We start from the raw sequence: 24503 nt of genomic DNA on the forward strand, positions 1-24503 counted from the left end.
TTGTATATTGGGGAGCATACTGTATATTGAGGAGCAGGGATTGTATATTGAGGAGCAGATTGTACATTGAGGAGCAGAGATTGTATATTGAGGAGCAGCGATTGTATACTGAGGAGCAGAGATTGTATATTGAGGAGCAGAGATTGTATATTGAGGAGCAGATTGTATATTGAGGGGCAGAGATTGTATATTGAGGAGCAGAGATTGTATATTGAGGAGCAGAGATTGTATGTTAAGGAGCAGACTGTATATTGAGGAGCAGCGATTGTATATTGAGGAGCAGACTGTATATTGAGTGGCAGATGGTATATTGAGGAGCATACTGTATATTGAGGAGAAGCGATTGTATACTGAGGAGCAGAGATTGTATATTGAGGAGCAGAGATTGTATATTTAAGAGCAGATTGTATATTGAGGAGCATAGATTATATACTGAGGAGCAGAGATTGTATATTGAGGAGCAGAGATTGTATATTGAGGAGCATACTGTATATTGAGGAGCAGAGATTGTATATTGAGGAGCAGATTGTATGTTGAGGAGCAGAGATTGTCTATTGAGGAGCAGACTGTATATTGAGGAGCAGACTGTATATTGAGGAACAGAGATTGTATATTGAGGAGCAGAGATTGTATATTGAGGAGCAGATTGTATCTTGAGGAGCAGAAATTGTATATTGATGAGCAGAGATTGTATATTGAGGAGCAGAGATTGTTTTTTGAGGGGCAGAGATTGTATATTGAGGAGCAGATTGTATATTGAGGAGCAGAGATTGTTTATTAACGAGCAGCGATTGTATATTAACGAGCAGCGATTGCATATTGAGGAGTAGACTGTATATTGAGGGAGCAGAAATTGTCTATTGAGGAGCAGATTGTATATTGAGGAGAAGATTGTATATTGAGGAGCAGAGATTGTATATTGGGGAGCATCCTGTACATTGAGGAGCAGGGATTGTATTTTGAGGAACAGATTGTACATTGAGGAGCAGAGATTGTATATTGAGGATCAGAGATTGTATATTGAGAAGCAGATCGTATATGGAGGTGCAGAGATTGTATATTGAGGAGCAGATTGTATATTGAGTTGCAGAGATTGTATATTGAGGAGCAGACATTGTCTATTAATGAGCATACTGTATACTGAGGAGCAGCGATTGTATACTGAGGAGCAGAGATTGTATATTGAGGAGCAGAGATTGTATATTGAGGAGCAGATTGTATATTGAGGGGCAGAGATTGTATATTGAGGAGCAGAGATTGTATATTGAGGAGCAGAGATTGTATATTAAGGAGCAGACTGTATATTGAGGAGCAGCGATTGCGTATTGAGGAGCAGACTGTATAATGAGTGGCAGATGGTATATTGAGGAGCATACTGTATATTGAGGAGAAGCGATTGTATATTGAAGAGCAGATTGTATATTGAGGAGCATCGATTGTATACTGAGGAGCAGATTGTATATTGAGGAGCAGAGATTATATATTGAGGAGCAGAGATTGTATATTGAGGAGCAGACTGTATATAGAGGAGCTGACTGTATATTATGAGCAGAGATTGTATATTGAGGAGCAGATTGTATCTTGAGGAGCAGATTGTATCTTGAGGAGCAGAAATTGTATATTGAGGTGCAGAGATTGTATATTGAGGAGCAGAGATTGTATATTGAGGGGCAGAGATTGTATATTGAGGAATAGAGATTGTATATTGAGGAGCATACTGTATATTGAGGAGCAGATTGTATATTGAGGAGCAGATTGTATATTGAGGAGCAGAGATTGTATATTGAGGAGCAGGGATTGTATAATGAGGAGCAGATTGTATATTGAGATGCAGAGATTGTATATTGAGGAACAGATTGTATATTGAGATGCAGAGATTGTATATTGAGGAGCAGACTATATATTGAGGAGCAGAGATTGAGGAGCAGAGATTGTATATTGAAGAGCAGATTGTATATTGAGGAGCATAGATTGTATACTGAGGAGCAGATTGTATATTCAGGAGCAGAGATTGTCTATTGAGGAGCAGAGATTGTATATTGAGGAGCATACTGTATGTTGAGGAGCAGAGATTGTATATTGAGGAGCAGATTGTATCTTGAGGAGCAGAAATTGTATATTGAGGAGCAGAGATTGTATATTGAGGAGCAGAGATTGTTTTTTGAGCGGCAGAGATTGTATATTGAGGAGCTGAGATTGTATATTAACGAGCAGCGATTGTATATTAACGAGCAGCGATTGCATATTGAGGAGTAGGCTGTATATTGAGGGAGCAGAAATTGTATATTGAGGAGCAGATTGTATATTGAGGAGAAGATTGTATATTGAGGAGCAGAGATTGTATATTGGGGAGCATACTGTATATTGAGGAGCAGAGATTGTATATTAAGGAACAGACTGTATATTGAGGAGCAGCGATTGCATATTGAGGAGCAGACTGTATATTGAGTGGCAGATGGTATATTGAGGAGCATACTGTATATTGAGGAGAAGCGATTGTATACAGAGGAGCAGAGATTGTATATTGAGGGGCAGAGATTGAGGAGCAGAGATTGTATACTGAGGAGCAGATTGTATATTGAGGAGCAGCGATTGTATATTGAGGAGCAGAGATTGTATATTGAGGAGCATACTGTATATTGAGGAGCATACTGTATATTGAGGAGCAGAGATTGTATATTGAGGAGCAGACTGTATATTGAGGAGCAGAAATTGTATATTGAGGAGCAGAGATTGTATATTGAGGAGCAGAGATTGTTTTTTGAGGGGCAGAGATTGTATATTGAGGAGCAGATTGTATATTGAGGAGCAGAGATTGTATATTAACGAGCAGCGATTGTATATTAACGAGCAGCGATTGCATATTGAGGAGTAGACTTTATATTGAGGGAGCAGAAATTGTATATTGAGGAGCAGATTGTATATTGAGGAGAAGATTGTATATTGAGGAGCAGAGATTGTATATTGGGGAGCATACTGTACATTGAGGAGCAGGGATTGTATACTGAGGAGCAGCAATTGTATACTGAGGAGCAGAGATTGTATACTGAGGAGCAGAGATTGTATATTGAGGAGCAGATTGTATATTGAGGGGCAGAGATTGTATATTGAGGAGCAGAGATTGTATATTGGGGAGCATACTGTATATTGAGGAGCAGGGATTGTATATTGAGGAACAGATTGTACATTGAGGAGCAGAGATTGTATATTGAGGAACAGATTGTACATTGAGGAGCAGAGATTGTATATTGAGCATCAGAGATTGTCGATTGAGAAGCAGATTGTATATTGAGGTGCAGTGCTTGTATATTGAGGAGCAGATTGTATATTGAGTTGCAGAGATTGTATATTGAGGAGCAGACATTGTCTATTAATGAGCATACTGTATACTGAGGAGCAGGGATTGTATATTGAGGAACAGATTGTACATTGAGGAGCAGAGATTGTATATTGAGGAACAGATTGTACATTGAGGAGCAGAGATTGTATATTGAGCATCAGAGATTGTCGATTGAGAAGCAGATTGTATATTGAGGTGCAGTGCTTGTATATTGAGGAGCAGAGATTGTATATTGAGGAGCAGACTGTATATTGAGGAGCAGCGATTGCATATTGAGGAGCAGACTGTATATTGAGTGGCAGATGGTATATTGAGGAGCATACTGTATATTGAGGAGAAGCGATTGTATACTGAGGAGCAGAGATTGTATATTGAGGGGCAGAGATTGAGGAGCAGAGATTGTAAATTGAAGAGCAGATTGTATATTGAGGAGCATAGATTGTATACTGAGGAGCAGATTGTATATTGAGGAGCAGAGATTGTATATTGAGGAGCAGAGATTGTATATTGAGGAGTATACTGTATATTGAGGAGCAGAGACTGTATATTGAGGAGCAGATTGTATATTGAGGAGCAGAGATTGTATATTGAGGAGCAGAGATTGTATATTGAGTGGCAGAGATTGTATATTGAGGAGCAGACTGTATATTGAGGAACAGAGATTGTATATTGAGGAGCAGAGATTGTATATTGAGGAGCAGATTGTATCTTGAGGAGCAGAAATTGTATATTGAGGAGCAGAGATTGTATATTAACGAGCAGCGATTGTATATTAACGAGCAGCGATTGCATATTGAGGAGTAGACTGTATATTGAGGGAGCAGAAATTGTATATTGAGGAGCAGATTGTATATTAACGAGCAGATTGTATATTGAGGAGCAGAGATTGTATATTGGGGAGCATACTGTATATTGAGGAGCAGGGATTGTATATTGAGGAGCAGATTGTACATTGAGGAGCAGAGATTGTATATTGAGGATCAGAGATTGTATGTTGAGAAGCAGATTGTATATGGAGGTGCAGAGATTGTATATTGAGGAGCAGATTGTATATTGAGTTGCAGAGATTGTCTATTAATGAGCATACTGTATACTGAGGAGCAGCGATTGTATACTGAGGAGCAGAGATTGTATATTGAGGAGCAGAGATTGTATATTGAGGAGCAGATTGTATATTGAGGGGCAGAGATTGTATATTGAGGAGCAGAGATTGTATATTAAGGAGCAGACTGTATATTGAGGAGCAGCGATTGCATATTGAGGAGCAGACTGTATATTGAGTGGCTGATGGTATATTGAGGAGCATACTGTATATTGAGGAGAAGCGATTGTATACTGAGGAGCAGAGATTGTATATTGAGGGGCAGAGATTGAGGAGCAGAGATTGTATATTGAAGAGCAGATTGTATATTGAGGAGCAGAGATTGTATATTGAGGAGCAGAGATTGTATATTGAGGAGCATACTGTATATTGAGGAGCAGAGATTGTATATTGAGGGGCAGAGATTGAGGAGCAGAGATTGTATATTGAAGAGCAGATTGTATATTGAGGAGCATCGATTGTACACTGAGGAGCAGATTGTATATTGAGGAGCAGAGATTGTATATTGAGGAGCAGAGATTGTATATTGAGGAGCAGAAATTGTATATTGAGGAGCAGAGATTGTATATTGAGGAGCAGATTGTATATTGAGGAGCAGAGATTGTATATTAACGAGCAGCGATTGTATATTAACGAGCAGCGATTGCATATTGAGGAGTAGACTGTATATTGAGGGAGCAGAAATTGTATATTGAGGAGCAGATTGTATATTGAGGAGAAGATTGTATATTGAGAAGATTGTATATTGAGGAGCAGAGATTGTATATTGGGGAGCATACTGTATATTGAGGAGCAGCAATTGTATACTGAGGAGCAGAGATTGTATACTGAGGAGCAGAGATTGTATATTGAGGGGCAGAGATTGTATATTGAGGGGCAGAGATTGTATATTGAGGAGCAGGGATTGTATATTAAGGAGCAGACTGTATATTGAGGAGCAGCGATTGCATATTGAGGAGCAGATTGTATATTGAGGGGCAGAGATTGTATATTGAGGAGCAGAGATTGTATATTGAGGGGCAGAGATTGTATATTGAAGAGCAGATTGTATATTGAAGAGCATTGATTGTATACTGAGGAGCAGATTGTATATTGAGGAGCAGAGATTTTTTATTGAGGAGCAGAAATTGTATATTGAGAAGCATACTGTATATTGAGGAGCAGAGATTGTATATTGAGGAGCAGATTGTATATTGAGGAGCAGAGATTTTATATTGAGGAGCAGAGATTGTATATTGAGGAGCAGACTGTATATTGAGGAGCAGACTGTATATTGAGGAACAGAGATTGTATATTGAGGAGCATACTGTATATTGAGGAGCAGATTGTATATTGAGGAGCAGAGATTGTATATTGAGGAGCAGGGATTGTATAATGAGGAGCAGATTGTATATTGAGATGCAGAGATTGTATATTGAGGAGCAGATTGTATATTGAGGTGCAGAGATTGTATATTGAGGAGCAGAGATTGTACAATGAGGAGCAGATTGTATATTGAGATGCAGAGATTGTATATTGAGGAGCAGACTGTATATTGAGGAGCAGAGATTGAGGAGCAGAGATTGTATATTGAAGAGCAGATTGTATATTGAGGAGCATAGATTGTATACTGAGGAGCAGATTGTATATTCAGGAGCAGAGATTGTATATTGAGGAGCAGAGATTGTATATTGAGGAGCATACTGTATGTTGAGGAGCAGAGATTGTATATTGAGGAGCAGATTGTATATTGAGGAGCAGAGATTGTATAATGAGGAGCAGATTGTATATTGAGGTGCAGAGATTGTATATTGAGGTGCAAAGATTGTCTATTGATGAGCATACTGTATACTGAGGAGAAGAGATTGTATATTGAGGAGCATACTGTATATTGAGGAGAAGCGATTGTACAATGAGGAGCAGAGATTGTATATTGAGGGGCAGAGATTGTATATTGAGGAGCAGACTGTATATTGAGGAGAAGAGATTGTATAATGAGGAACAGAGATTGTATATTGAGGAGCATACTGTATATTGAGGAGCAGCGATTGTATACTGAGGCGCAGAGATTGTATATTGAGGAGCAGAGATTGTATATTGAGGAGCAGCGATTGCATATTGAGGAGCAGAGATTGAGGAGCGAGATTGTATATTGAAGAGCAGATTGTATATTGAGGAGCATAGATTGTATATTGAGGAGCAGATTGTATATTGAGGAGCAGAGATTTTATATTGAGGAGCAGAGATTGTATATTGAGGAGCAGAGATTGTATATTGAGGTGCAGAGATTGTATATTGAGGAGCAGATTGTATATTGAGGAGCAGAGATTGTCTATTGATGAGCATACTGTAAATTGAGAAGAGATTGTATATTGAGGAGCATATTGTATATTGAGGAGCAGCGATTGTATACTGAGGCGCAGAGATTGTATATTGAGGAGCAGAGATTGTATATTGAGGAGCAAAGATTGTATATTGAGCAGCAGAGATTGTATATTAAGGAGCAGAGATTGTATATTAAGGAGTAGACTGTATATTGAGGAGCAGCGATTGCATATTGAGGAGCAGACTGTATATTGAGGAGCAGATGGTATATTGAAGAGCAGACTGTATATTGAGGAGCAGAGATTGAGGAGCAGAGATTGTATGTTGAAGAGCAGATTGTATATTGAGGAGCAGATTGTATATTGAGGAGCAGAGATTGTATATTGAGGAGCATACTGTATATTGAGGAGCAGAGATTGTATATTGAGGAGCAGAGATTGTATATTGAGGAGCAGATTGTATATTGTGGAGCAGATTGTATATTGCGGAGCAGAGATTGTATATTGATGAGCAGAGATTGTATAATGAGGAGCAGATTGTATATTGAGGTGCAGAGATTGTATATTGAGGAGCAGATTGTATATTGAGGAGCAGAGATTGTCTATTGATGAGCATACTGTATATTGAGGAGAAGAGATTGTATATTGAGGAGCATACTGTATATTGAGGATCAGCGATTGTATACTGAGGAGCAGAGATTGTATATTGAGGAGCAGAGATTGTATATTGAGGGGCAGAGATTGTATATTGAGGAGCAGACTGTATATTGAGGAGCAGAGATTGTATATTGAGGAGTAGATATTGTATATTGAGGAGCAAATTGTATCTTGAGGAGCAGAAATTGTATATTGAGGAGCAGATTGTATATTGAGGAGCAGATTTTATATTGAGGAGCAGAGATTGTATATTGAGGAGCATACTGTATATTGAGGAGCAGATTGTATATTGAGGAGCAGAGATTGTATATTAAGGAGCAGAGATTGTATAATGAGGAGCAGAGATTGTATAATGAGGTGCAGAGATTGTATATTGAGGAGCAGATTGTATATTGAGGTGCAGAGATTGTATATTGAGGAGCAGAGATTGTCTATTGATGAGCATACTGTATATTGAGGAGAAAAGATTGTATATTGAGGCGCATACTGTATATTGAGGAGCAGAGATTGTATATTGAGGAGCAGATTGTATATTGAGGAGCAGATTGTATATTGAGGAGCAGAGATTGTATATTGAGGAGCAGATTGTATATTGAGGTGCAGAGATTGTATATTGAGGGGCAGATTGTATATTGAGGTGCAGAGATTGGATATTGAGTAGCAGAGATTGTCTATTGATGAGCATACTATATATTGAGGAGAAGAGATTGTATATTGAGGAGCATACTGTATATTGAGGAGAAGCGATTGTATACTGAGGAGCAGAGATTGTATATTGAAGGGCAGAGATTGTATATTGAGGAGCAGACTGTATATTGAGGAGCAGAGATTGTATATTGAGGAGCAGAGATTGTATATTGAGGAGCAGATTGTATCTTGAGGAGCAGAAATTGTGTATTGAGGAGCAGATTGTATATTGAGAAGCATGTTGTATATTGAGGAGCAGATTGTATATTGAGGAGCAGAGATTTTATATTGAGGTGCAGAGATTGTATGTTGAGGAGCATACTGTATATTGAGGAGCATTTTGTATATTGAGGAGCAGAGATTGTATATTGAGGAGCAGAGATTGTATAATGAGGAGCAGATTGTATATTGAGGTGCAGAGATTGTATATTGAGGGGCAGATTGTATATTGAGGTGCAGAGATTGTATATTGAGGAGCAGAGGTTGTCTATTGATGAGCATACTGCATATTGAGGAGAAGAGATTGTATATTGAGGGGCAATTATTGAATATTGAGGAGCATACTGTATAATGCGGAGCAGCGATTGTATACTGAGGCGCAGAGATTGTATATTGAGGAGCAGAGATTGTATATTGAGGAGCAGAGATTGTATATTAAGGAGTAGACTGTATATTGAGGAGCAGCGATTGAGGAGCGAGATTGTATATTGAAGAGCAGATTGTATATTGAGGAGCATAGATTGTATACTGAGGAGCAGATTGTATATTGAGGAGCAGATTGTATATTGAGGAGCAGAGATTGTATATTGAGGAGCATACTGTATATTGAGGAGCAGAGATTGTATATTGAGGAGCAGATTGTATATTGAGGAGCAGATTGTATATTGAGGAGCAGAGATTGTATTTTGAGGAGCAGAGATTGTATAATGAGGAGCAGATTGTATATTGAGGTGCAGAGATTGTATATTGAGGAGCAGATTGTATATTGAGGAGAAGAGATTGTCTATTGATGAGCATACTGTATATTGAGGAGAAAAGATTGTATATTGAGGAGCATACTGTATATTGAGAAGCAGCGATTGTATACTGAGGCGCAGAGATTGTATATTGAGGAGCAGAGATTGTATATTGAGGAGCAGAGATTGTATATTAAGGAGTAGACTGTATATTGAGGAGCAGCGATTGCATATTGAGGAGCAGATTGTATATTGAGGGGCAGAGATTGTATATTGAGGAGCAGATTGTTTATTGAGGGGCAGAGATTGTATATTGAGGAGCAGATTGTATATTGAGGAGCAGAAATTGTATATTGAGGGGTAGAGATTGTGTATTGAGGAGCAGATTGTATATTGAGGGACAGAGATTTTATATTGAGGAGCAGAGATTGTATATTGAGGAGCAGAGTCTGTCTACTGAGGAGCAGAGATTGTATATTGAGGAGTAGATTGTATATTGAGGAGCAGAGATTGTTTTTTTGAGGAGCAGAGACTGTATGTTGAGAAGAGATTGTATATTGAGGAGCATATTGTATATTGAGGAGCAGAGATTGTATATTGAGGAGCAGATTGTATATTGAGGAGCAGAGATTGTATTTTGAGGAGCAGAGATTGTATAATGAGGAGCAGATTGTATATTGAGTTGCAGAGATTGTATATTGAGGAGCAGATTGTATATTGATGAGCATACTGTATATTGAGGAGAAAAGATTGTATATTGAGGAGCATACTGTATATTGAGAAGCAGCGATTGTATACTGAGGCGCAGAGATTGTATATTGAGGAGCAGAGATTGTATATTAAGGAGTAGATTGTATATTGAGGAGCAGCGATTGCATATTGAGGAGCAGACTGTATATTGAGGAGCAGATGGTATATTGAAGAGCAGACTGTATATTGAGGAGCAGAGATTGAGGAGCAGAGATTGTATATTGAAGAGCAGATTGTATATTGAGGAGCATAGATTGTATACTGAGGAGCAGATTGTATATTGAGGAGCAGATTGTATATTGAGGAGCAGAGATTGTATATTGAGGAGCATACTGTATATTGAGGAGCAGAGATTGTATATTGAGGAGCAGATTGTATATTGAGGAGCAGATCGTATATTGAGGAGCAGAGATTGTATATTGAGGAGCAGAGATTGTATAATGAGGAGCAGATTGTATATTGAGGTGCAGAGATTGTATATTGAGGAGCAGATTGTATATTGAGGAGCAGAGATTGTCTATTGATGAGCATACTGTATATTGAGGAGAAGAGATTGTATATTGAGGAGCATACTGTATATTGAGGATAAGCGATTGTATACTGAGGAGCAGAGATTGTACATTGAGGAGCAGAGATTGTATATTGAGGGGCAGAGATTGTATATTGAGGAGCAGATTGTATATTGAGGAGCAGAAATTGTATATTGAGGGGCAGAGATTGTATATTGAGGAGCAGATTGTATATTGAGGGACAGAGATTGTATATTGAGGAGCAGAGATTGTATATTGAGGAGCAGAGACTGTATACTGAGGAGGAGAGATTGTATATTGAGGAGTAGATTGTATATTGAGGAGCAGAGATTGTTTTTTTGAGGAGCAGAGACTGTATGTTGAGAAGAGACTGTATATTGAGGAGCAGATTGTATATTGATGAGCAGAGATTGTATATTGAGGAGCAGAGATTGTATATTGAGGAGCAGAGACTGTTTATTGAGGAGCAGAGATTGTATATTGAGGAGCAGAGATTGTATATTGAGGAGCAGAGACTGTATATTGAGGAGCAGAGATTGTATATTGAGGAGCAGAGACTGTATATTGAGGAGCAGAGATTGTATATTGAGGAGCAGAGACTGTATATTGAGGAGCAGAGATTGTGTGCACTGAGGAATAAAGGTTCGGAGCCCCCACTCGTCACACCACCAGTGTCGCTCTAAACTTGCTTAAGTTTTCCTTCACCTCTATGTTTGTTGCCATTGTTCTGAGCAAAACCACCACAGTTTTCCAGCCCTGATATTCCTGCTGGTGACCCTAACCCTAACTCTGAAGTGCAATAGTTGCAAACTTGAGCATGCGTGGAGCACAATTGGCATTGCCTTCTACTGCCAGATCTGGTCTGACCACAACAGAAGATGGAAATAACTTGTTCACAACCTCAGATGTCCCAAAGCGATTCAGATCTAATGAATTGCTTGGTCCCTGTTGTTTTATAAGGAAATACTGCCGCCAATTTGCCCACAACCAATGTCCTCCCAGGGGACCAATCAGAAATTTGGAGTTACAAATAGACACGATTGCAACTATATGAAATGCCTTACTGAAATCCAGGTACATCACGTCACAACAGTCAGTTAGATTAACAAGGACTCCCCTTCATAAACATATTTTGACTATGATTCATGATTTTATTTCTGTCCAGATGCTTCATAATTAATATCTTTAATAAGAGATTCCATCACAGCACAGAAGGAGGCCATTCGGCCCATCATGCTCGTGCTGGCTTTTTGAAAGAGCGATCCAATTAATCCCTGCTCTTTCCACATACCCCAACAAATCTCCTCCCTTCGTATTTATCCAATTCCCTTTTGAAAGTTACTGTACAATCTGCTTTCAGGCAGTGCATTCCCAATCATATTAACTTGCTGCGTAAAAAAACTCCCCTCGTTTTGCCCCCGGTTCTTTTGTCAATGACCTTAAATCTGTGTCCTCTGGTTACCGACCCTTCTGCCAGTGGAAACAGTTTCTCCTTATTTGCTCTATCAAAACCCTTCATGATTGTAAATCTCTTAACCTTCTCTGCTCTAAGGAGAATAACCTCACCTTCTCTTGTCTCTCCACACAACTGAAGTCCCTCATGTTTCGGAGATGCCAACACATCAAATTTAACGGATTGTGTGACTTCGAGGTAAGTGGCTGCACATGGGGTCAAATATCAGCTCCAAGTGTGATGGTTCATAGGCCAGGGAAACCTGTACCGCTAGTGCCTCATTGTGCAATATATGCTCCACTCTCTAATCTGAATAGGCACTGGGCAAAGAGATATCTTGCCCAGAGATTGACTGCAGCACAGAGGGTTTGGATGAATTGCCTGTTTCCATATTGCAGCTTCTATGTATGTATAGCACACTTGACTGGCGAGCACAGGAGAGTACTGCAATACACCAAAACAGAAAGTTGTTACAGCGAACAGAAATGTTGCTCGTTGCTGACAATGGTCAAGGAGCTGTGTGTTCGCGAAAGTTGCCAGTAAGTACCTGGTGATGTAACCTTCCCATTGCAGCTTGAGCCCGGTGACAATCTCTCTGTCTTTGTAAAAATAAATGGGACCGAGTATGAAATACTGGACTGCGGAGGTGGCTTTGTGAGGACAAGTTGTGGTGCCTTCATGAAAATACTTCCTGGGGAATCTGAAAGTGTGCTGGTCTGGGTAAACAAATATATTGAATACATCAATGATACACTCCCAGCACCATGGAGACAGACACTACAACAGGACATACTGACATTGCAAAACTAACAACGGATTCGAGGTGGGGATCAGTTGGCTCTTCAGTAGCTCCAAATACTGGCTGATGGCAGTATTCTAATAGCCATACATATGCAGTCAATAAACCAAAAGTAAGCAAGGAGGTCTTCCTGTGCTGAATGGTGTATACCTTAATGCAAGGAGTATAGCGAATAAGGTGGATGAGCTAAGAGCACAGGTAGACACTTGGGAGTATGACATTATAGCCATTACAGAAACATGGCTGAAAGAGGGCCAGGTTTGGCAGATCAATATTCCTGGCTACAGGATTTTTAGACAAGATAGAGGGTGGGGGGCCGGGGGGGGGGTTAAAAAAGGGGGAGGGGGTTGCGGTACTGATTAAAGAAACTATTACAGCAGCGAGGAGGGATGATATGTTAGAGGGATCATCAAATTAGGACATATGGGTCGAATTGAAAAATAAAAAAGGGGTGATCACACTGCTGGATGTGTATTATAGACCCCCAAACAGTGGGAGGGAGATAGAGGAGCAAATATGTCGGCAAATTGCTGTGAAGTCCAAAAAACCATAGGGTAGTAATAGTAGGGGATTTTAACTGACCAAATATTGATTGGGACAAATTTAGTGTGAAGGGTATAGAGGGTGCAGAATTCTTGAAATGCATTCAAGAGAACTTTTTTAGTCAGTATGTAGCAAGCCCAACACAAGACGGGGCGGTCTTGGATTTAGTTTTGGGGAATGAAGCTGGGCAGGTTGAAGGGGTATTAGTGGGGAAGCACTTGGGTGCCAGTGACCATAATTCAGTCAGATTCAAGTTGGTTATGGATAAGGACAAGAATAGGCCTGGAATAAAAGTTCCGAATTGGGGGAAAGCTAATTTTGCTAAGTTAAGGAGTGATTTGGCCATGGTGGATTGGAAACAGTTACTTGTGGGTAAATCGGTGTCGGAACAGTGGGAGGCATTCAAGGAGGAGATCCGAAAGGCTGAGACCAAACATGTGCCCTTATAGAAAAAGGCTGGGAAAAATAATTCTCCAGTCCCCTGGATGTCTCGGGACTGACAGGGGAGTATTAGGTAAAAAAGGGACCCTGATGTCATATACCAACGGCTAAATACTTTAGAATCTTGAGGAATATAGAAAGTTAAGAGGCAAAATTAAAAAGGATATTAGGAATGCTCAGAGAGAGCACGAGAAATTCTTGGCCAGTAAAATTAAGGAAAACCCCAAGATGTTCTATAAATATATTAAGAGTAAGAGGGTAACTAAAGAAAGGGTAGGGTTTATTAGAAACCATGAGGGTAATCTTTGTGTGGAGGCAGAAGATGCTGGTAGGGTTCTTAACGAATATTTTGCATCTGTTTTCACAAAGGAAAGGGGCAATGCAGATACTGCTATCGAGGAGGAGTGTGATATTCTGGATGAAATAAATATAGTGAGAGAGGAAGTATTAAGAGTGATACGTCCTTACTACACAGTATAAATGCACACGAGGCCCATGCTTGAGAGAAGGTCAGTCTGTGACCTGTCCTTTATTCCTTAGCACTCAAGTGATGAAGGTGGGTGGAGCTTACCCTTTTATACCTGAAGGTTCAGGTTAGGAGTGTCTCCCACCTAGTGGTCAGTGTTCTCACGGTGTACAACTTAGATCAGTTTATACATGGGTTACAATGCTGGTTGAATACATGACAAAGGGGTTTAGCAACTTTGAAAGTAGATAAGTACCCAGACCCGGATGAAATGCATCCCAGACTGTTGAGCGAAGTAAAAGAGGAAATAGCAGAGGCCTCGACCATTTTCCAGTCCTCTTTGGATCTGGGCATGGTGCCGGAGGATTAGAGGACTGCTAATGTAGTCCCCTTGTTTCAGAAGGGGAAAAGGGATAGGCCGAGTAATAACAGGCCTGTCAGCCTAACCTCAGTGGTGGGAAAATTATTGGAAAAATTCCTGAAAGACAGGATAAATCTGCATTTGCAAAGGCAAAGATTAATTAGGGACAATCAGCATGGATTTGTTAAACTGATTGAATTTTTTGAGGAGGTAACCAAGAGGGTCGATGAGGGTAGTGCGTACGATGTAGTGTATATGGACTTTAGCAAGGCTTTTGATAAGGTCCCACATGGTAGACTGGTCATGAAGGTTAAAGCACAAGGGATACAGGGCAAAGTGGCAAGTTGGATCCAAAATTGGCTTGGAGGTAGGAAGCAAAGGGTAATGGTTAATGGATGTTTTTGTGACTGGAAGGATGTTTCCAGTGGGGTTCCGCAGGGCTCAGTACTGGGTCCCTTGCTTTTTGTGGTATATATCAACGATTTAGATTTGAATATAGGGAGTATGATTAAGAAGTTTGCAAACGACACTAAAATTGGCTGGGTGGTTGATAATGAAGAGGAAAGTCATGGGCTGCAGGAGGATATCAATCTACTGGTCAGGTGGGCAGAGCAGTGGCAAATGGAATTTAATTCAGAGAAGTGTGAGGTGATGCATTTTGGGAGAGCTAATAAGGATTGGCTAAGGAACAGAAAGCTGAGCGTTGTGGTGAGCGGTTGTTTATCAGACTGGAGGGAGGTATACAGTGGTGCTCCCCAGGGCTCGGTATTAGGATCACTGCTCTATTTGATGTATACAGTGGTGTTCCCCAGGGCTCGGTATTAGGATCACTGCTCTATTTGATGTATACAGTGGTGTTCCCCAGGGCTCGGTATTAGGATCACTGCTCTATTTGATGTATACAGTGGTGTTCCCCAGGGCTCGGTATTAGGATCACTGCTCTCTTTGATATATACAGTGGTGTTCCCCAGGGCTCGGTATTAGGATCACTGCTCTCTTTGATGTGTACAGTGGTGTTCCCCAGGGCTCGGTATTAGGATCACTGCTCTATTTGATATATATATTAATGACCTGGACTTGGGTATAAAGGGCATCATTTCAAAGTCTGCAGATGGCACAAAACTCATAAATGTAGTAAACAGTGAGGGAGATAATAACAGACTTTGAGAACATAGACAGACTAGTGAAATGGACAGACACATGGCAGATGAAATTTGTATTCGACCCATTGTGCTGGCGTTGGCTCTTTGAAAGAGTTTTTCTAAATAGACCTGTTCCTCGGCTCTTTCCCCATAGCCCTGAAAATTCCTTCCCATCAAGTTTTTTTTAATTCATTGATGGAATGTGGGCATCGTTGGCAAGGCCAGCATTTATTGCTGGGAAGGTTTGTGGAATGGACTGCACGAGGGCCTGAGATTGGTGAAGTGTAAGCGGAAAAAGCAGATCTCCCTGAACATGCTGACATTACTCTGGGAGGGCCTGCAGATCCTCCACCTTGGGTAGGGTCTGGTCCCCTCCGACGCCTCTGTGTATTTGTGTATTCTTACGGAACCCCTCCTTATCCTGTAGCTCTGAAAGCAAGTGATTCTCAGGGGAATGTCCAGGGTGATGTATTGAGAGCTGAGCTTTCAACTGTGGGAGGGGAAAAGTGAAAGAAGTTAAGCAATCTAACACTGCAAGGATTAGGTGCAAAATGGACAATGGAGACCTTGCACCAAACTAAGTGAACAGGAGCAAAAAACATAGAAACATAGAAAATAGGTGGAGGAGTAGGCCATCCGGCCCTTCGAGTCTGCACCACCATTCAATAAGATCATGGCTGATCACTCCCTCAGTACCCCTTTCCTGCTTTCTCTCCATACCCCTTGATCCCTTTAGCCGTAAGGGCCATATCTAACTCCCTCTTGAATATATGCAATGAACTAGCATCAACGACTCTCTGCGGCAGGGAATTCCACAGGTTAACAACTCTCTGTGTGAAGAAGTTTCTCCTCATCTCAGTCCTAAATGGCCGACCCCTTATCCTAAGACTATGTACCCTGGTTCTGGACTTCCCCAACATCGGGAACATTCTTCCCGCATCTAACCTGTCCAGTCCTGTCAGAATCTTATACGTTTCTACAAGATCCCATCTCATCCTTCTAAACTCCAGTGAATAAAGGCCCAGTTGATCCAGTCTCTCCTCATATGACAGTCCAGCCATCCCTGGAATCAGTCTGGTGAACCTTCGCTGCACTCCCTCAATAGCAAGAACGTCCTTCCTCAGACTAGACCAAAACTGAACACAATATTCCAGGTGAGGCCTCACTAAGGCCCTGTACAACTGCAGTTCGACCTCCCTGCTCCTATACTCAAATCCCCTAGCTATGAAGGCCAACATACCATTTGCCTTCCTCACCGCCTGCTGTACCTGCATGCAACTTTCAATGACTGATGAACCATGACACCCAGGTCACGTTGCACCTCCCCTTTTCCTAATCTGCCACCATTCAGATAATATTCTGCCTTCGTGTTTTTGCTCCCAAAATGGATAACCTCACATTTATCCACATTATACTGCATCTGCCATGCATTTGCCCACTCACCTAACCTGTCCAAGTCACCCTGTAGCCTCTTAGCGTCCTCCTCACAGCTCACACCGCCACCCAGTTTAGTGTCATCTGCAAACTTGGAGATATTACAAAAAGACCAGGAACATAGCAGCTCACACTCATTCCCAACCCACTAAGGCCTTTCAAAGGCCAAGAAGTGAGTTTGCTTCAAACCCATGTGAACGGTGTGTGTAAGCTGTATTTCTGGGACACAGCACACAAACTGCAGGTTGGGAGTCTTACCTGCATGGCCTTAGTGAGGCCAGTGTATGTCAGCAGCATGAGCAGCCCTGAGTCACTGTGCCAGGCCAGAGAGAAGCAGGGAGTGTGGTCCCAGTGCACACTCGGTGCAAAACTTCCTCCTCGCATTTCTCGCCTCCCCCCTCTGCCCCCCCCGCCTCCCAGGGTGGATACACACGTGCACCAGAAACACAGAGCCACAGAATGTTTACCTTTAAAATCCATCTAGCATTCCTTAAACCATCACCGTAACTAGTCCAGAAGTTTTTTGACTGCTGGTTATTTGTCACTTGGCAATATTGCTTAGAAAATGTTATAACAAGAAGTCATTTATGAATAGTTCGAGCAGCAAGGACCCAAACGGTTCCCTACAGAACTCCCTCAATCATTGCACCCTGTCTCTGCCACCGCCTGTTCCAGCCACCATCGCTCTGCATCTTACTGCCAAGCTAGTTTCCAATCCAGCTAGCCTACCACCAACTTAAACTGTAATAAAAAGTCCCACATGTAAAGCTTTTACCAAATGCCTTCTGAAAATCCAAGTGAATTCTATCCTCAATGGGTCTGTTATTCTTTGAAGAAATCCAAGTAGATTAATGAATTCTGACAACCTGCTTCTAAATCCATGCTTACATCTTCTGATGACCTGTGTGTTCTTTATGTGACTATTGACAACATCCCAACACTGGTCCCAAGGTTTTGCCCACGACTGATGTTGGGGTAACCTGGCAATGTCCATTGTTCATACCCTTCCTTTTTGTGAATGTTGGAGGAATATTTGCTACCGTTCAATGCCCAGTTAGCGATCCAGGGCTCATGCAGACTTGCTTAATTCTTTAATTTTCTCAAGGATTCTAGTCTCTAAGGGATCCAGGGGTACACCTTTAGGAGCAGATTTTACAAATTAGCCATGGGTCGCAGCTTTGTCTGTTGGGGAAGTCATTCGTTTTAATTTTCATTCATTTTCAAATGCTAATTGACAAAATGTAGCCCAGAGTTTCCTGACCTAATGGAGCTGAGTCTGAACTTTGTCAAAGTCTTTGTGAAAACTGATTTTAATATATTTCCAGTTCATTGCTCTCTCTTCCACTCTCCAAATATCTCCATAACATTTTTAAACATTGACATGAAGTCAAACATTTGTTAGTTCTATCACAAAGTATTAAGGTTTTCGAAAAGGAAAATAAATCTGAATTAGCAGAGAGCTCCGCAGAGAGTGTCTTACCAGACAGTGAGCTGGAGGGACTGTGTCGTGGGAGAGGCTGAACTGTGGTAATGGCCCAGCTTCCTGTTTCCCTGCAAAAAAGAGAATTTCAGAGAGTGAATTATACCCAAAGTAACGGCCAATAACAAGGAAGAATGCACTAAAATACAGGAAGAATCATGGAACCATGCAGCACAGAAGACCATTCAGCCCGTCTGTGCTGGGTCTTCGGAAGCACTATCCAATTAATCTCCCCATCCCCCCCCACCCCCCCCCCCCCCCACTCTTTCCCCCGTAGCCCTGCAAAATTTTCCCCTTCAAGTATTTATCCAATTATCTTTTAGATGTTACTATTGAATCTGCTTCCACCACCCTTTCAGGCAGTGCATTCCAGATCCTAACGATTCACTGTGTAAAAGAAATTCTCCTCATCTCGCCTCTGGTTCTTTTGCCAACTACCTTAAATCTGTGTCCTCTGGTTACCGACCTTCATAAGAACATAAGAAATAGGAACAGGAGTCGGCCATTTGGCCCCTCGAGCCTGCTCCACCATTCAATAAGATCATGGCTGATCTGATCATGGACTCAGCTCCACTTCCCTGCCTGCTCCCCATAATCCTTTACTCCCTTATTGCTCAAAAATCTGTCTATCCCCGTCAGTTGAAACCGAATCTCCTAATTTACTCTATCAAAACCTTTCATGATTTTGAACACCCCTATTAAATCTCGTCTTAGCCTTCCCTGTTCTAAGGAGAACAACCCCAGCTTCTCTAGCCGCTCAACGTAACTGAATTCCCCCAACCCTGGAACCATTCTGGTAAATCCCGTCTGCCGCCTCTCTGAGGCCTTGGCATCCTTCCTGGAGTCTGGTACCCAGAATTAAACACAATACTCCAGCTGCGGCCTGACCAGCAATTTATAAAGGTTTAGTATAACTTCCTTTTTTTCTACTCTATGCCTCTATTGATGGAGCGAAGGAGCCCATTTGCTTTTTTAACGGGCTTCTCAACGTCCTGCTACCGTCTCAATGTACACTGCCAGGTCTCGCTGTTCCTGCACCCCCTTTAAAATTGTACCATTCAGTTTAGGAACATAGGAACAGGAGGAGGCCACTGAGCCCCTCGAGCCTGTATCACCATTCAATGAGATCGTGGCTGATCTGCGACCTAACTCCATTTACACGCCTTTGGCTCATATACCTTTTGGTTAACAAAAACCTATCAATCTCCTATTTAATACTAACAATTGATCTAGCATCAATCACCGTTGTGGAAGAGAGTTCCAAACGTCTCCCACCCTCTGTGTGTAGAAGTGTTTTCTAACTTCACTCCTGAAAGGCCTGGTTCTAATTTGTATACTATGCCCCCTAGTCCTAGACTCCCCAACCAGCAGAAATATTGTCTCTCTATCCACCCTATCTGTATATTTTGAAAACTATGATCAAATCATCCCTTAATCTTCTAAATTCCAGGGAATACAATCCTAATTTGTATAATCTCTCCTCGTTATTTAACCCTTGAAGTCCAGGTATCATTCTGGTAAACCGACGCTGCACTCCCTCCAAGGCCAATATATCCTTGCTAAGGTGTGGTGCCCAGAACTGCTCACAGTGCTCCAGGTGTGGTCTAACCAGGGCTTTGTACAGCTGCAGCATAACTTCTACCCCCTTTGTATTCTCGTCCTCTAGATATAAAGGCCAGCATTCCATTAGCCTTTTTGATTATTTTCTGTATCTGTTCATGACATTTTAATGACCTATGTACCTGGACGCACAAGTCACTTTGGACCTGCACTGTTTTTAGCTTTTCACTATTTAGAAAGTTCCCTGTTCTATGCTTTTTAGATCCAAAATGGACGACCTCACATTTGCTGACATTGAAATCCATTTGCCACAATTTTGCCCATTCAGTTAATCTATCGATATCCTGCTGTAATTTTATGCTTTCACCCACACTGCCTACAATGCTGCCTATATTTGTGTCATCAGCAAATTTGGATGTATGACTTTCTATGCCCTCATCTAAGTCGTTAATAAAAACAGTGAGTAATTGAGGTTCCAACTCAGAGCCCTGCGGGACACCACTAGTGAGAGTACCTGTCCATCATCCCTACTCCCTGTCTTTTGCCACTCAGCCAATCTCCTAACCAGGTCAATAGTTTGTCTTCAATTTCATGAGTTTCAATTTAACTTAACAGTCTTTTATGAGAGGCTTTATCAAATGTCTTCTGGAAGTCCATAAAAGTAACACCCATAGACATTTTCCTGTCCACTACTTTAGTCACCTCTTCAAAAACTTCAATCAGGTTCACCAAGCATGACCTACTATTTACAAATCCATGCTGGCTCTATCTGATCAGCTGAAAATTTTCAAAGTGTTCAGTCCCTCGATCCTTAATTACAGATTCTAGTAATTTCCCGACAACAGATGTTAGGCTAACTTCTCACACTTTTTAAATAGCGAGTGACATGTATAGTTTTCCAATCTAAAGGAACAGTTCCCGAATTGAGAGAACTTTGGAAGATTATTGTTCGGGCATCTGCAATGTGCTCACCTATATCCTTGGGATGGAAACCCTGGGATGGGGACCTTTTGGCCCTGGGGATTTGTCTCTCCTTAGTGCCATTATTTTGCTTACGTTAATTTTATTGAGTCCATGTCCCTGATTCAATATTAGTTTCCCTGGGATTTCTACTACTAAATACTGTAAATACTGACACAAAGTAATTATTCAACGTGTCTGCCATTTCCTTATTTTCATTGACAATATCACCATTATCAGTTTTCAAGGGGCACACATTGCTCCTGACGACCCTCTTTTTCCCAATATTATTGTAAAAAAAAATGGTGTTGATTTTGATATCCCTTGCAAGTTTCCGTTCATAGTCCCTGTTTATAGATCTTACTGCGTGTATTGTAAGCCTTTGCTGTTCTTTGAATCTTTCCCATTCACCAGTATCTGGGTTATTTCTGTGCTCTTTTTCTGTTAGCTTTATGCTGTCCCTCACCTCTTTAGTCGTCCATGGCTGTTTTTGGGCAGCTCCCTCAGGGGTATAAACCGGTTCTGTATCGCCTTATATTCTTTTTTGAACATCTCCCACTGATCTTCTGTCATTTTACCCATTAAGAGATGTGCCCAGTTTACTGTGGACAGTCTGTGTCTCATCGCATTGAAATTGGCCTTATGCAAATCTAGAATCTTAGTAGCTGTTTCACATTTCCCCCTTTCAAACACTGCGTTGAACTCGATCATGTTATGATCGGTATTGGATAAATGTTCATGCACAGTAAGACTGTGAACTAAATCTGGCTCATTACTCATTACTAAATTTAATATGGCATGCCCCCTTGTTGGTTCTAGGCCACATTCACTACCTCTACGACATGTGCTTGTCTGTTAATCCCAATCTATATTAAAGTTAAAATACCTCACTGAAACCATTCCGCCTTTACTAAATGCTTGTCGAATGTATCACTTCACAGCCGTGACCTATGCACAACTCCCACTACAGTCTTAAATTCTTTCTTATTTCTTAATTTGACCACTGCCTGCTTACCTCTCATTATATCCTCTTATCAATTAAGTGATTTCATCCTTAATCACTAAGTCCACCCCTCCCCCTCGACCATTTTCACCTATCTGTCCTGTAGACCTTATAACCGGGTATATTTAGTTCCCAGTCCTGACCATCTTGCAGCCATAGAAACATAGAAATTTACAGCGCATTTCGGCCCACCGTGCCCGCACTGGCCAACAAAGAGCAGCATGTCTCAGTAATAATTGATACGTCCTTACTATACAGTATAGATGCACACGAGGCCCATACTTGAGAGAAGGACACTCTGTGACCAGTTGCCTTTATTACCAAGACCTCAAGGGATGAAGGTGGGTGGAGCTTCCCCTTTTATACCTGAAAGTCCAGGTGAGGAGTGTCTCCCACAAGTTCACCCCCTTGTGGTCAATGTTCTCAAGGTGTACAACTTAGGTTAGCTTATACATGGGTTGCAATGATAGTTGAATACATGACATCACCTCCCCCTCAAAGTCTTATTGGGATCACAGGTTAAGTCTCTCTGGTGGTTTATGCTCCCTTATAGAGCGCCTGAGTTGGGGCTCCGGTTTTTGGCCGTTGGCCTGAGTGTCTGCTGTTTGCAGTGCCTCAGGCCTGTCCGGACTGCCCACAGTGACTGGGCTCTCCTCCACTTGGTTCCTGTGTTCGGTCACCTGTGGTGGAGTAAACTCTACGTCGTGTTCTTCCTCTGCTTCTTCTATGGGGTTGCTGAACCTCCTTTTAGTTTGATCCACGTGTTTGCGGCAGATTTGTCCATTGGTAAGTTTAACTACCAAAACCCTATTCCCCTCTTTGGCAATCACAGTGCCTGCAAGCCATTTGGGCCCTGCAGCGTAATTAAGGACAAAAACAGGATCATTGACATCAATACATCGCGCCCTCGCATTCCTGTCATGGTAGTCACATTGTGACCAGCACCTGCTCTCAACAATTTCTTTCATGGTGGGGTGTATAAGGGATAACCTGGTTTTGAGCGTCCTTTTCATTAGCAGCTCTGCGGGTGGAACCCCTGTGAGCGAGTGTGGTCGGGATCTATTGGCCAACAGGAAACGTGATAAGTGGCTTTGTAGGGAACCCCCTTGGATTCTGAGCATCCCCTGTTTGATTATCTGCACTGCTCGTTCCGCCTGGCCGTTTGAGGCCGGCTTGAACGGTGCCGTTCTGACATGGTTAATTCCATTGCCTGCCATGAAATCCTGGAATTCAGTGCTTGTGAAGCACGGGCCATTGTCGCTGACCAAGACATCTAGTAGACTATGGGCAGCGAACATTGCCCGTAGACTTTCTACCGTGTCAGAGGATGTGCTTCAATTTAAAATGGCACACTCAATCCATTTGGAGTAGGCGTCTACTACAACCAAAAACCTTTTTCCTATGAAAGGACCTGCATAGTCCACATGGATACGTGACCATGGCTTGGCGGGCCAGGACCAGGGGCTAAGGGGGGCATCCCCGAGTACGTTGCCCAGCTGAGCACACGTGTTGCACCTGCGAACACAAAGTTCCAGGTCTGCATCTATCCCTGGCCACCAAACGTGTGACCTGGCAATTGCCTTCATCATGACAATGCCCGGGTGCTCATTGTGAAGTTCTCTGATAAACACCTCTCTGCCCATCTGGGGCATGACTACTCGGTTTCCCCACAGTAGGCAATTGGCCTGAATCGAGAGTTCATCCTTGCGCCTATGAAACGGTTTAAATTCCTCAGGGCATGCCCCGTACATGGCTGCCCAGTCCCCATTCAGGACACATTTCTTGACTAAAGACAGTAGCGGGTCTTTATTTGTCCAGACTTTAATCTGACGGGCTGTCACAGGTGAGCCTTCGCTTTCGAAAGCTTCAACAGCATGACCATCTCAGCATCATGCTCAGTTGCCCCGTCAGTGGTGGCTAGTGGGAGCCTGCTGAGTGCATCAGCACAGTTTTAAGTGCCCGGTCTGTGCCGAATAGTGTAGTCATAGGCGGCTAACGTGAGTGCCCACCTCTGTATGTGGGCCGATGCATTTGCATTTATGGCCTTGTTTCGGCCAAAAGGGGCGTTAGGGGTTTGTGATCTGTCTCCAGCTCAAATTTCTTGCCAAACACGTACTGGTGCATTTTTTTTACTGCATATACACATACTAGTGCCTCCTTTTCTACCATCCCGTAGCCCCTTTCTGCCTAGGACAGAGTTCTGGAGGCATAAGCTACCGGCTGTAACTGACCATTGGCATTCACATGCTGCAACACACACCCGACCCCATAGGACGACGCATCGCATGTTAAAACAAGTTTCTTACACAGGTCATATAACGTTAACAGTTTGTTGGAGCATAACAAATTGCATGCTCTATCAAAAGCCCTTTCCTGGCTGTCCCCCCAGACCCAATCACGACCTTTGCATAGGAGCACGGGTAGCGGCTCTAACAGCGTGCTCAATTTAGGAAGAAAATTAGCAAAATAGTTCAGGAGCCCTAGGAACGAACGCAGTTCCATCGTGTTATGGGGTCTGGGTGCTCTCTGGATCGCT

The 24503-nt window shown here is 42.0% G+C and overlaps 1 protein-coding gene across 1 annotated transcript in view; it reads right to left on the reverse strand.

Annotated features, from left to right (window-relative positions):
* Positions 1-24503, reverse strand: part of LOC139226181 (MLX-interacting protein-like) — a 413094-nt gene that overhangs the window by 205162 nt on the left and 183429 nt on the right. The window contains exons 10-11 of the mRNA XM_070856815.1: positions 18445-18515; positions 12326-12494 (exon numbers count right to left, since the gene is read on the reverse strand). Of these exons, the coding sequence (XP_070712916.1) occupies positions 12326-12494; positions 18445-18515 (240 nt within the window). The remainder of the gene's footprint in view (positions 1-12325; positions 12495-18444; positions 18516-24503) is intronic.

Source organism: Pristiophorus japonicus, chromosome 16 (genome assembly GCF_044704955.1).
Source record: "Pristiophorus japonicus isolate sPriJap1 chromosome 16, sPriJap1.hap1, whole genome shotgun sequence".
Lineage (NCBI taxonomy): Eukaryota > Metazoa > Chordata > Chondrichthyes > Pristiophoridae > Pristiophorus > Pristiophorus japonicus.